Here is a 14,288-nt window from a genome sequence, read left to right on the forward strand (position 1 = left end):
ACATAAATAGATTGTACTTTACACTATCATATAATAACTATAATGGCACCTCTATATTTCATAAGCATACAGCTTACCTAAGATAACAGCAACATGTGCAAAAGTTCAAACCAAGACCAGGAGGGAACCTTCGTGGGTGGGTGAATCCAGGTGTTGGGCCTTAACCAAGAAAGGAAGGCAACTCAAAACTAAACTTATAAATGTAAAAAAAACTAAAACTAAACTTGTCTGCTATCTCTATATAGAATGTAATCTTGCTACAATAGAGATGAGTTATTTTGAGGGGACAGCAAATTTACACTGTTATACAAGCTGTACACTCACTACTCACTAGCATTGCTGGAGCAGAGTGACGCCCCTAGCTGCCAGGGGAAGAACTCCTCCTGTGAGGCCGGGAGAAAGGGAAAGGAAAGACAGGTGCTGGTGGTAGGGGACTCAATTATTAGAAGGGCAGACAGTGTAATCTGTGACATAGACCGTGTGCGCCGAACAGTCTGTTGTTTGCCGGGCGCTCGGGTTCGGCACATCGCGGATCGGGTGGACAGATTACTGGGTGGGGCTGGGGAAGACCCAGCTGTCATGGTACACGTGGGTACCAATGACATAGGCAGAGGAAGACGGAGAGTCCTAAACGATTTCAGGGACTTAGGCGCTAAGTTGAGGACTAGGACCTCCAAGGTAGTATTTTCCGAAATACTACCTGTACCTCGAGCCACACCAGAGAGGCAGCGGGAGATTAGGGAAGTTAACGAGTGGCTGAGGAGCTGGTGTAGTAAGGAGGGTTTCGGGTTCCTGGAGAACTGGGCCGACTTCTCAGTCGGTCACCGGCTCTTTGGTAGGGACAGATTGCACCTAAATGGGGTGGGTGCAGCCGTACTGGGTGCGAGGATGGCCAAAAAGTTAGAGGGGCTTTTAAACTAGGGAATGGGGGGGAGGGTACAGATGTAGAATTAGCCAGTGGAAAGCAAGATTCAGAGGGCAGAAATGGGGGCATTAGCGGTAGGGTGTTCGGAGCTCCTAAACCCAGGGTGGGTACGGGGAAAAATCAAGAGAGCAGCCTAAAAACATCAAATGAGGATAAATGTAACCGATCTAAATTACGAGGCTTGTATACCAATGCCAGAAGCCTGGCCAACAAGATGGGAGAGCTGGAGCTGCTGATGTTTGAGGAGGACTTAGATTTTGTGGGGATAACTGAGACTTGGTTCGACAGCTCTCATGATTGGATGGCGACCATTCAGGGGTATTCCCTTTATCGCAGGGATAGAGAGGGTAAAAAAGGGGGAGGGGTATGTCTGTATATTAAGAACAGTATACAGGTAAATATGAGGGATGATATTAATAATGGAGCTATGGACGAGGCAGAATCCCTATGGGTAGAGCTTCAAAGGGAAGGCACGGTGGGGAAGGTAATATTGGGCGTATGCTATAGGCCCCCCAACCAGAGTGAGGAGGGGGAGGCGGACCTCATGTTACAGATAGGATTGGCAGCAAGGATGGGAAATGTCATTATAATGGGGGACTTTAATTATCCGGATATAGACTGGGCAGAAGGAACCGCGCACTCAGCCAAGGCTAGGCAGTTCCTAAATATTTTGCAGGACAATTTCATGGGTCAGATGGTGAATGCACCGACAAGAAACAATGCGGTACTTGACCTACTGATTACCAACAATGCAGACCTGCTCACGGATATAGAAATACGGGAAAACTTAGGGAACAGTGACCATAGGTCAATTGGTTTCAGTATTAATTACAGTAATAGGAAACACAAGGGTAATATTAAGACGCTGAATTTCAAAAGAGCCAATTTCCCTAAACTGCGCTCACTGCTAGAAAATATAAAATGGGATAGAACCCTGGGAACAAAGAACACGGAGGAAAAATGGGAGTGCTTCAAGAGCATACTTAACAAGGGGGTGGGCCAGTGCATTCCACTGGAAAATAAATTTAAAAGAGCAAAACTAAACCCTGGGTGGCTAAACTCCAACATAAAAATGTATATTAGAGCTAAAGAAAAGGCCTTCAAAAAATACAAGACTGAGGGGTCAGTGGCAGCATTTAAGCATTATAAAGAGTGTAATAAGAAATGTAAAGATGAAATCAGGGCGGCTAAAATAGAACACGAGAGACATATAGCGGAGGAGAGTAAAAAGAACCCCAAGAAGTTCTTTAAGTATATAAACAGTAAGAAAGCGAGGCCAGAACACATTGGCCCCATAAAAGATGATGAAGGAAAAATGGCCACTGAGGACAGAGAAAAGGCGGAAGTGTTAAATAATTTCTTTTCTTCAGTCTTCACAAAGGAATCGGGGGTCTACACGAACCCAGCTTGTAAGGCCGAACTAAATAATACACCTCAGGAAGTGCCGCCATGGCTAACAGAAGATAGACTTAGAGCTAAACTAGAGAAGCTTAACATAAATAAATCCCCGGGACCGGATGGCTTGCACCCGAGGGTTCTTAAAGAGCTCAGCCAGGTGATTGCCAGACCATTATTCTTGATCTTTAAGGATAGTTTACAGACGGGTATGGTGCCAGCTGATTGGAAAAAAGCCAACGTGGTACCAATATTTAAAAAGGGGCCGAGATATATCCCGGGTAACTATAGGCCGATCAGCCTAACATCTGTAGTCTGCAAAATATTGGAGGGGATGTTAAGGGACCACATACAAGACTTTAGTAATGAAAACGGTATTATAAGTATTAATCAGCACGGATTCATGAAAAATCGTTCGTGCCAAACCAATCTATTAACCTTCTATGATGAAGTGAGCTGCCACCTAGATAAAGGTAAGCCTGTGGATGTGGTGTATCTGGACTTTGCAAAGGCCTTTGACACCGTTCCCCACAAACGATTACTGTACAAACTAAGGAAGATAGGTATGGACCATAAGGTGAGTACCTGGATAGAGAACTGGCTCCAGGGGAGAATACAGAGGGTGGTGATTAATGGGGAGTACTCGGATTGGGCGGGTGTGGAAAGTGGGGTCCCCCAGGGTTCTGTCCTGGGACCAATCCTGTTTAATTTATTCATAAATGATCTAGAGGAGGGGATATCTAGTACAATCTCAGTATTTGCGGATGATACTAAATTAGGCATGCCAATATCTTCTATGCAGGATGTGGAAACCTTGCAAGCGGACCTGAACAAAATAACGGAGTGGGCAACTACATGGCAGATGAGATTTAATGTTGAAAAATGTAAAGTAATGCACTTGGGGGCCAAAAACCAGAAAGCAAGCTACTCGCTAGGGGGGGAACCTCTGGGTGAGTCTAGGATGGAAAAGGACTTAGGGGTACTGGTAGACAACAGGCTTGGCAGTGGCATGCAATGCCAGGCCGCCGCAAGCAAAGCCAACAGAATACTGGGATGTATAACAAAGGGGATTCACTCCAGAAATAAAGAGATTATTCTCCCGCTCTACAAGACTCTGGTCCGGCCACATCTGGAGTATGCTGTCCAGTTCTGGGCACCGGTCCTCAGAAAGGATGTGCTGGAACTGGAGTAAGTCCAGAGAAGGGCAACAAAAATAATTAGGGGGATGGAGGACATCAGCTATGAAGAAAGACTACAAGCCCTGAACTTATTCTCTCTGGAGAAGAGACGATTGAGGGGGGATATGATATCAATGTACAAATACTGTACTGGCGACCCGAGCATAAGGAACAAACTATTCAGAGAAAGGAGATACAATAAGACACGTGGCCACTCACTAAAACTAGAGGAAAGGCGGTTTAACCTTAAAGTGCGTAAGGGGTTCTTCACTGTAAGAGCGGTAAGGATGTGGAATTCTCTTCCACAAGCAGTCGTATCAGCAGGGAGCATCGATAGTTTCAAAAAACTGTTAGATGGACACCTTAAAGACCACAACATACAGGGGTATACAATGTACGGCTAAAAGCAAACACACACACACATCATAGGTTGAACTGGATGGACTGATGTCTTTTTTCAACCTCACTAACTATGTAACTATGTAACTATGTAACTATGTACTTTACATTGTAGCAAAGTGTCATTTCTTCAGTGCTGTCACATGAAAAGATATAAAAAGATATTTACAAAAATGTGAGGGGTGTACTCACTTTTGTGAGATACTGTATATTTTTAATAAAATAACTTAAAGGTTAGCAGACTTCACTATGCTTGTTAATTTTATTTTTAATCCCGATCCATTTGGAGCTGCTGCTGAGCAGCCACCGCCTATCTCGGATGCCAGGTTTTTTTTGTGCTTTTATGACCATTATCATTTTTGGTCTATGCTATCTGGTAAGAATCGTATGCTAAATGTTGGTGCTTGGTGGTGGATTTCATCAATCAACGTTACTTATACACTTTTTTGCACTTTATAGACACTCTTGTTTACTATTGGAAAGGACTTTTTCATTGAAAGGACTTTTTTTTATGTTCACCTAAGACTGGATTTTGAACCTATCTCATTATATCACTTTCATATGATTGTTTTTTTTCAATCGTATATTTTGCTCATAATTTATTCACTGCATGTTTAGTTGTTTTCATGCCACGCTATTTACCATATGATTATTCATGATTGCACTACTAGGATTTAACGTAGCTTCTTATTTTTATTGGTTCTCCATAAATGAAGCACTTAAAAACAACAACTCTATAAGAGCATCAAAAATAAATCAATGCACCTGTCATAGCTCAGCAATGCAGTATATGGCAGGGTCCTGGAGTGAAGGTAGAATGAGCATAAATAATAGATGAATCAAGTTTCCACTAAGATAGTATAACTATTATACTTGCCATTTTATACAGGACAGTTCTAAGGAAGTTGACCTCTCCCATGTGTCCCAACAAGACTACAGCTGAGAAATAGGCAGTCCACTTGCCCAAAAAACACATAATATAAGGAATATAAGGCATGATGTTGAATAGAACATCCACATTTCTAAAAATGATCTATAAAGCTCCATAATGAGATAATCAGGCTTTTGAATGACATTAACCTCCTTGGCGGTATTCCCGAGTGTGGCTTGGGGTTAATTCCAGTTCCAAAAGCAGTAACCCCGAGCCACACTTGGGATTACCCCGCAATGTTACTCACCTTCCCTGCGATCCCCTGCCGTCCTCCCTGCCGTCCTCACACTGTCTCCCCGCTCTGTGCACGACTGATTGCCAGCACTTGCCTTCTGGTTCCCTCCCTGCGAGCATTGCGACGCAGGGGGGAGGAACCGGTGGCAAATTCAAAAGTGTAAATACACAAATGACATGATACAAAGCTGTGATCCTAACAGATCACACTGTATCATGCCATTTCACCACAGGATTTCACCTGGTGATTTTTCCAGTGCCCTGCCTGTGCTTTTCCAGTGTTTTGTGCCTGTACAATTTTGAACGACCATGGCATCCAAAAAGCATTTTTTTTTTTTTTTTTTTGCAAAAGCGCTTTTAGAAGAACTGGAATACGGCGACAGTGAAACTGAGTTACTTGAATAACTAAGTGATAGCGATTAGTGGGAAAATTAGTCATCAGGTACAGAAAGTGACGACAGCGATGATTCTGATATCTCTTTCTGGCACATAGTTGTGGAATTTGGGAAGTATATCAAATGATTCTTCAGAATTTCCAACAGAGCGATGTGCCAGAAAGAGACATCAGAATCGTCGCTGTCCTCACTTTCCGTACCTGATGACGAATTTTCCCACGAATCTCTATCGCTCAGTTCTTAAAGTTTCGCTGTCGCTGTTTTCCAGTTCGTCTAAAAGGGCTTTTGCGCAAAAAGAACGCTTTTGGACGCCATGGTCATTCTCAATTTTCCAGGCACAAAGAACTGGAAAAGCACAGACAGGGCACTGGAAAAGTCACCAGGTGAAATCCTGTGCTTAAATGGAATGATACAGTGTAATCTGTTAGGATCACAGCTTTGTATCATGTAATTTAGTGTATTTACATTTTTTAAATTGCCGCCGGTTCCACCCCCCTGTGTTGCAACGCTCGCAGGGAAGGGAATCGGAAGACAGGTGCCGGCATCGGCCGAGCACACAGCGGGAGGATGGCGGAGGAGGACAGTGGGAAGACAACGGTGGATCGCAGGGGAAGGTGAGTTTTAAAATGTACAGATTTCTGTGCAAAATAATGGTACCGCTTTCAGCACCTAAAATCTGAAATAATCATACCGCCAGGGAGGTTAAAGAGGAAGTAAAGTCATTGATTTTTTTTATTTTTTTTTTGTTTCCCTGAAAAGTAAAGGCATAATGTGCATAGTGAGTATCGCATATTAGCACATTATATGACATTTACCTCCAAACAAAGCCCTCGTCGTCCCCATTGGAGGCCACATTCATCTTCACCTATCTTCCTTCCATGTCTGCATGTGTGCAGGAGCCACCTTCAGAGCGCATTCGCCGATAACGTCATCGGCACACTATACAGTAAATCTCCTAAATGGTGCCAGTTTAGGAGATATTTACAGTACCTATAGGTAAGCCCTATAGGTAAGCCTTATTATAAGCTTACCTATAGGTACAACTTACAGAGGGGGGTTTACAACCACTTTAACAAGCACTTTGAGAAGGTATGAGGCCCCTTGGTCCAATATATGCACATTTCTTTATAATCCTACTATGCAACATATTTGGATGTTATTAGGTGTTCAATCACCACTTTTTCTTGCTTTCCTTCTGCTTTTTCTTTTTTTCTTCTTCTATATCTGTTCCTGAACTTCTTTGAGGTTGGGACAGAGCATTTTTTTCTGCTAAGAACTGTTATTATTAGAAGCATCATATTATTCTTTTGGATATCCAATAAGATTTTGACAATTAGACCCTATGACTGTGTACTTACTTTTTAAAAAGATAATACATCTTCAGTAGATGTTTTATTCTTCATCGATGCTTGCCTAAAATGTTGCAATTATCTTGCTTCAGACTGTATTTTTAACATTTCAATAAAATTATTGAACACAAAGCTCCATGATTAGAAGAGCATCAATGACAAGTAGTGATCATATGTCACAGAACAGTAGATTATACTTCAATCTATTCAGATCAAAACCTGTATCCAGAATCCCACTGGTACAACTTTGCACATAATCCAGTTTGAAAAGGTAAATCTGAATACTATACATGTAAGGAGGTGGCTGGGGATGGTGATGTCAGTATCCACCATATATTTTGTCATCCATTCGCTGAATTTCTCAAGCATGCTAGTGTAGCTTTTCCAAATGGGATGCCCAAAGCTCTCTACATGTTACTGTACTCGTTATCTATTTTATGAATCAACGTATTCTCCTCTTTAGCTTCCCAACCTTTTGTTTTTTTTTTTTTTTGTTTTTTGTTTTTTTTTGTGGGATTTAAAGGATTTATTTTCAGTTGAGTTTGGATATTCCTATGAAGCTGTTTACCTGCCTATTTATATCAATTAAAATAACTCTGAAACCATTATTATGCTTATCATATGTATTTTTTTTAAATGCAAGCAGTGAAGGTACCTCAATTTGACCTGTATCAGCCTCTTGTAGTCTACTGTGCATTCCATACATCAGAGCTCATATCAGAGATAAGCAGAGCTTTGCGGACGCAGAGCGGTGCCACTATCATGACTGGGTGGACATAAATTTAAATCCTTTGGTGGGTATAACATCTTCCATATACTGAATATATAGCTGTTTGTCTGGAGTTCAGTTTCAAGTGTGAAGGGTGGAAAAGCAAGCTAAAGTTAGGTTCAGGGAGATGACATAAGCTTGTATGCACTTCAAATTAGCAATAATGAACTTGGAAAAAAAAAAAAAAAAACTTATAGACAAGCAAAATAAACACATGCTATCTTCACTTTTCCTGATGCATTTTATTTTAATTTTAGGTCAAAACCATTAAACATATAAGGGGTTCAAATCATCCCTATCTAATCTTTATAATTTAGATACAATGAGGTAGACTTTGTATTAAGGTCATGAATACTCACACAAACAGTGAGAGTACCTATCACTTTAATACCAAATCTACCTCATTGTATCCAAATTATAAAAATAAGATATAGTGGGTTTGACCTAAAATGAAAAACAAAACAAAAAAGCTGAGAGGAGCAAAACGTGAAGACAGCCTGTAGTTTATCTCATGCCCCTGGCCAGAGGTGAATAATGTGAGGGTTAGACTAAGGAGTTTCTCCCAGTATGAGGAGACAAATGTTGTATGCAATACAGTGGTCCATACACATACATAAGACAGTGGACCCTTGTATGAGTCAAGTTACTAGTATTTTGCAAATCTGAGGGATCACATGGAAAAAGCAATCCACTAAAGTGTTCAACCTTGATATTGGTCAGAAACCTAAGAACATTACATACAGATAGGAGACTGTTGAGTTTTGAATGGCATCAGCAGTGTCTGGCAAGTGAAAAGGATACTGCTAAGAAAGTTTCAGTAAGGAGTAAATAAAGTAAGGCCCCTTTCACTGGGCCTTTCCAATCAGGTCCGCCTGTCAATTTTTAAGGCGGACTTGATCGAACACTCCATTCATCCCTATGGAGCGGCAGATGTCAGCAGTGATATGTCCGCTGACACCCGCCGCTATCCGATCCTGTCCGCCAAATCCAGCTGAATGGTGATCCTATTTTTCATCTGTTTGGTGACAGGCCGTCTGTTTTCATCCGATCTTCCCATAGAGGAGAACCGGACTCTGACAGGTCCTTCTCAGCACAGTGAGCGGAGATGAACCTGTCATCCTCCTGCTTGGCGGGGATCAGCGGACTGATTCCTGCCGAGCAAGCGGATTCCATCCAATGGAGGTCCCCAGTGTGGAAACAAGAAGAAACCCTCTGAATGGGACTTTAAGGGGCAATTGTTTTTTTAGAAAAACTACATTCATGTAGTAAAAAGTACAACATTTTATTACAAATTCAAAAATGGTTCAATACAGCACAAATACAGATAAAACAGCAGCGGCTAATACATTAAATTGACCATAGTTTATTGTTCCTGTCCACAAGGGGCAGTGAAAGACCCAACGGGTTTTTACGTACAGTGATTTAATCTTCTTCAGGGGTCATTAAACAAAAACCAGGAAGGGTGTCTATGATGAGAACAGTCGTATTAGATATGTCCATATTTCCACATATTCATAACATTAAATTGTAATTCATCATTCCAGTATACACACCCTGGGTAGTAGGTCAGTGTTGAACATAGCGCAGCATCATTAAAATATATCTGGGTTTGTCATCAGACCAGGCCATCAAATCCCCACCGACCCAATCACCATGCACCTCCAAGACCACGGACCAATCTCCCACAAGGGGCTATTCAGAACACCAAATTATGCTCTCGATTTAAGACAAGAGAAGTCCATAGTAATTGATGCAAAAACTGCATTTGGATTACAGTCACTAGGACGTACACACATAAGGAGCAAATTGATTAACAGACAACTGTAACATACCTGCAATCAAATGACTTAAAGCGGAGTTCCTGCTGAAAAAAAAATTAGATAAAAATACCCCCGGGACAGTCAGGGCTAGTGCATTTCACAATGGATAGCCTCTGAACTTTCCCAGGTCGCACTTACCTTTTAGAAGAAATTTGTTGTCCAGCGCTGTCATCTCAGGTGTGGGCAGCTGAAGCCGGAGCGTCCTCTTCTGTGTCCTCTTTGTGTCCTCTTCTGTCCTAGAATGCCCTGCACCGGCCCCGACGTCACTTCTGGTGCAGACGCGTCATCCCTGCACAGCTTCTGGGCATGCTCAGAAGCTGTTTAGCAGGGAATGACGTGCCTGCGCCGGAATTGACGTGCGGGGCCGGTGAAGGCGCATTGATTCCTGGGAGCGATGGCATTCAGCTCCCAGGAATCAATGCAAGCAGGAAGTGACGATGGCGGACATGTCCGTAGAGGGAGGAAGAGGAAGTAAGGTAAGTATATTTTCCAAGGTAAGTGAAAAAAGGTAAGTGAAAAAAAATAATTATCCAATTCTTTTGCAGGTAAAAAAAAGCAAGCGGATAGTTAAAAAAAAAAAATTCAGGGTGGAACTCCACTTTAAGCAAAGTTCATATATAGGTATGCAGCTAGAGTGACGGTTTCTCAGTGTGAAAGGGCCCTAAGAGTTAAGAACTCTCTAGTGGTCATAATACAGAGTTAATATTTTACGAAAACAGGATTTGTGCACTATTGTTGGGATGGGACCAGAGAAAGAGGAGAGGTTGAACTTGGTTATATAGGTATCCCACCAAGACATAAAAGTCAGAAGGGTATTAGTCTTTTTTATTAACCACATAGTGGTATTTGAACTCTAGTATCAATTTATTATCAAGCATCACTTCTGTATGGTGGTGCACCCCAAGTTCCATAGAAATGTAAACACATACATTTGAAATATTTAATTTTTACCAAATGTTTTGAATAATGAGCCCTGTGTTTTTATATACAACGTTTTTAAACTGCCCTTGATATCTTGATTTCTTAAGCTGTAGATGAAAGGGTTTATAAAGGGAGTCAAAACAGTGTACAACAATGTCATTATCTTACTGATCATTTGTGACTGTCCTTCCTTTGGAATCATATATATGGCAGTTAGGGTTCCATAAAATATAAACACAACAGTGAGATGGGAGCTACATGTGGAAAAGGATTTCTGTCTTCCCGAAAAGGAGGATATCTTTAACAGAGTTACAACAATATAAGTGTATGAAACCACTAACACAAGGAAGGGTAATATTAACACAGGAAAACACATTACAGTTTCTTCCATTTGTATTCTGGATGTGTCTGAACAAGAAAGTTCCACAAGAGGATTTATATCACAATATAAATAGTCAATAACATTTGGCCCACAGAATTCTAGTTGACTTATGCTACGTGTGGGAACAAAGGCCACTAAACAACTCAACAGCCAGGAGGCAAGAATTAATTTAATACAAAGTGTATGTTTCATAATGGAGGTATAATGCAGAGGAGAGCAGATGGCTAGATAGCGGTCATAGGACATCACTGTCAGAAGGTAACATTCAAATGTTTCTATTGAACCAAAGACATAATATTGAGTGATGCAACCAGAAAAGGATATGGAGGTCCGCTCATGTAGAACAATATTTAACATGTTAGGAACAATATCTGTGGTCAGCATGATGTCGGATATAGAGAGTTGGGAGAGGAAGAAGTACATGGGAGAATGAAGGGTCTTGCTGTAATATACCAGCATGATGATCAAAAGATTTCCACATATTGTCCCAATGTATATAATAAGGACCAAGGTGAAGAGCAGCACATTAAATGCGGCATTGCTATTAAATCCCAAAAAGAAGAATGTGGTGACATTATCTTTATGTGTGGTCTGTGTGGAAGCAGAAAAAATGTATATAGCATTCATAAGTATTAGCTATAGCAGGAAAATTATTAATAGTAAATAAGGTGACCTGTAACTTTGAATTATCAACCACTTTTAAAGAGAAATTAAAAAAAAAAAAAAGATTTGTTTTCTAGCGCATTTGGTTAAATAGAATATACTGTACATAATATGTAAAAAAAAAAAAAAAGCTTTACACCACTAAATTTACATGGCAAAAATGGAGTTATAGACACAACTTTAGTATTTGGCCTCATGTACACTTTAATGCCATGACAGTAGTGGAAAACGATGTCACACAATGTGAAAAAACACAATGCTCTAAATTATAAAACTATCAATTAAGGCATTATAGCCTGATGAATTCAGTCTGATTTTAAAATTGTGCTTACTTTATTCACTAGTGATCTCTGATGAAAGCCCATATGTGGTTCAAATTTAACCCTAATTTTAAATAAACCAACAAAAAGAAATGTTGTTTTTTTTTTTTTCGTAGCAGAAAACTAAAGTGCCAATATTAGAAAATATAACAAAATCACATTATTTGTCTTCATGGGATATTTTTCTACCAGTTTTTCTATTTACCATGAAAAAAAAGGAAAGAAAAAAGGAAAAATAATGTCAAACATGCAGAATAATGTCAAATGTCGAAATAATGTAAAAAAATAAAGTTCTGGTTAAATATTGCATGAAAAAAAGGACCCAAGGAAAGAAAAATAGAAAGAGAGAAAGAGATAAACTAATAATAAATATCCTATATATATATATATATATTGAAGCATAAAGCATATGATGTGTATCTGTGGATAAGCCCAGTTGACTGAATATGAAACCTTTTTCCACACAAACATTTATATGTTTCTTTGCAGATTAAAGATTCCATAGAGAGTAATCTAGACCTCTTTGGGTTTATGTTTGTGGCTATAATAAGAATATTAATGTTCTTCTTATACATATTTTTTTTTTCAAAATACAATACTGTAGCAAACAATTGCTCAGAAACATCAGTGTAACATTTCAACAAAAAAAAAAACTTTTTCTGCCAGAAGATCATGTAACTGGCCTGAGGACTGCTGAAAAAAAGGTATAAAAATTGTAAAACACTTTCTGAAGTTTTCCAGTGAGGAGGGTGGCTGAGTTTGAAGTTGAGATTTGATAAAAAACATCAAACCAACTCAGTTATGGTAAGGCGGTCGCCACCATCCCTACTAAATACAAAATATGCCAATGTTCCTCTGATGTGACTTTAAGGGCAACCAAACACAAGGTTGTTATGGAAATTTTATAGATAGGCAACTCCTATTATCATATTGATTAGTGGTTCCAAATTAATAATAACTACTGCATTAGGGAACAGACATAAAAGATACACTCAGCCTCTTTCCAAAATAACTGTTTTCCTTTATTTGACGCAATTGAATGTTTATACACATGATTACATGGGCATCACATTAATATTACAATTGTACTTTTATGGTAACAAGGGGCGTAACATAGGCAGGTGAATTCTAATCAGGACTCGAAATGCAAATATGTAATGAAAACATTTAGTGCCGTGTGCAATACATACAAAATAGAATACAATAATATACATGACTTACACACTTCCTTTACAAATTCCTCTCTTTTGATCACTAATCATACCTGCTATCACCTTTAACCTGGAATATCCACGCACTTAGGAGGCAACTACATTGTGAAGAATATAATAGCTGAGAGCAGCTTTTTCATTACAAAATTACTTTTTTTTTTTTTTTACATAAATATCAATATTTGTATTAATTTTCAAAAGAACAACAACACAGTAAACAGACAGTAGTATCTGGAACATAAGATACAAGTGTGAATGTCAAAATAAGCATAGTAATTAGACAACCCATTGCAAGAACAGAGAGTCCAATAATGGTACAAACGTGGTATAATGAAACAGAGTATCATGCCAAAAAAAGGAAATTGGGACAAAACCAGCATAAAAGGGTCTTTGGTGTAGTCAAGGGTGCTAGAGTTAATACACGTTGAAGTAAGATTTATTTGTGTCAAAAGGGTGTAGTGTAGTATTTGCTATTGAGCCAAGGTTGCCAGCGGGAGTAGAATTGTGCACTCTTAGAGGTAGAGTATGAGTACGCTTTTTCGTATGAGAATTGTGTGTTGATAAGGCAGAGTACTTCAGAATGGGAAGCCGGGTCGGATTGTTTCCAGTGTCTTGCAATAACGGCTTTGGCCACTATCAAAATATGGGTTGTCACTGTTCTCATACTGGGGTGGATGCTGTCAATGCCTAAGGAAAGGAGAGCTAGGGCCGGATTTGGGGTAAGTATTATGCCAGTGGTATCTGAGAGGATCTCAAATACCTTTCTCCAGAAACTGGTAAGGCTCTTGCATGACCAGAAAACATGAAGTATGCTACCAATTTGGCCACAATTTCACCAGCAGAGCGTGCTGTGCGTTTTATAAAATTTTGATAAGCGGTATGGTGTTAAATACCACCTGGTGAGGATTTTCTGGGACTGTTCCCAGTGGGTAACACAACTTGATGCCTGGTATATGCTGCATATTGCCAATTTCCATTGGGTGTTGGAGAAAGATTTTTGAAGCTCCTCTTCCCATTTGAGCATGGGTGCAGTTTTGGAGAAAGTGAGTTTGCAATGAAAAAGGTTATAAAAAAAGGAGATGCCTTTGGTAGAGGAACGTGGTGAGGTGAGGAATTGCCGTAATTAGGTGGGAAGATGTAATTTCGGTGGAGGATGTTTTGAGAGGAAGCTGCAAATACTATTATACGTATAGATAGTTGTCCTGTGCAGATTATATTCTGCTTGTAAGGTGGAGAAGCTTTTTAAGGATTCCTGGAGGTAGAGTTGACCTATTGAGTCAATGCCAGCCGACAGGAATTTAGTTGTAGATATTCAGGTTAGTAAGAGGTTTTTAATGGGAATGCAATTTGGGTAGATGATACTGAGGTATCAAGTTGGCTAACGAGTACCCTCCAG

At 39.9% G+C, this 14,288-nt stretch overlaps 1 protein-coding gene across 1 annotated transcript; it reads right to left on the reverse strand.

Moving 5' to 3' along the window:
- Positions 1–10,335: 10,335 nt before the first annotated feature.
- Positions 10,336–11,157, reverse strand: LOC309554770 (olfactory receptor 1468-like; the record flags this gene model as incomplete). The annotated part of the gene is made up of 1 exon (XM_082256471.1): positions 10,336–11,157. One exon carries the CDS (start codon positions 11,155–11,157, stop codon positions 10,336–10,338), a length of 822 nt encoding a protein of 273 aa, XP_082112597.1.
- Positions 11,158–14,288: the final 3,131 nt, after the last annotated feature.

This window comes from Pelophylax lessonae (genome assembly GCF_965119305.1).
Source record: "Pelophylax lessonae genome assembly, chromosome: 4".
Classification (NCBI taxonomy): Eukaryota; Metazoa; Chordata; class Amphibia; order Anura; family Ranidae; genus Pelophylax; species Pelophylax lessonae.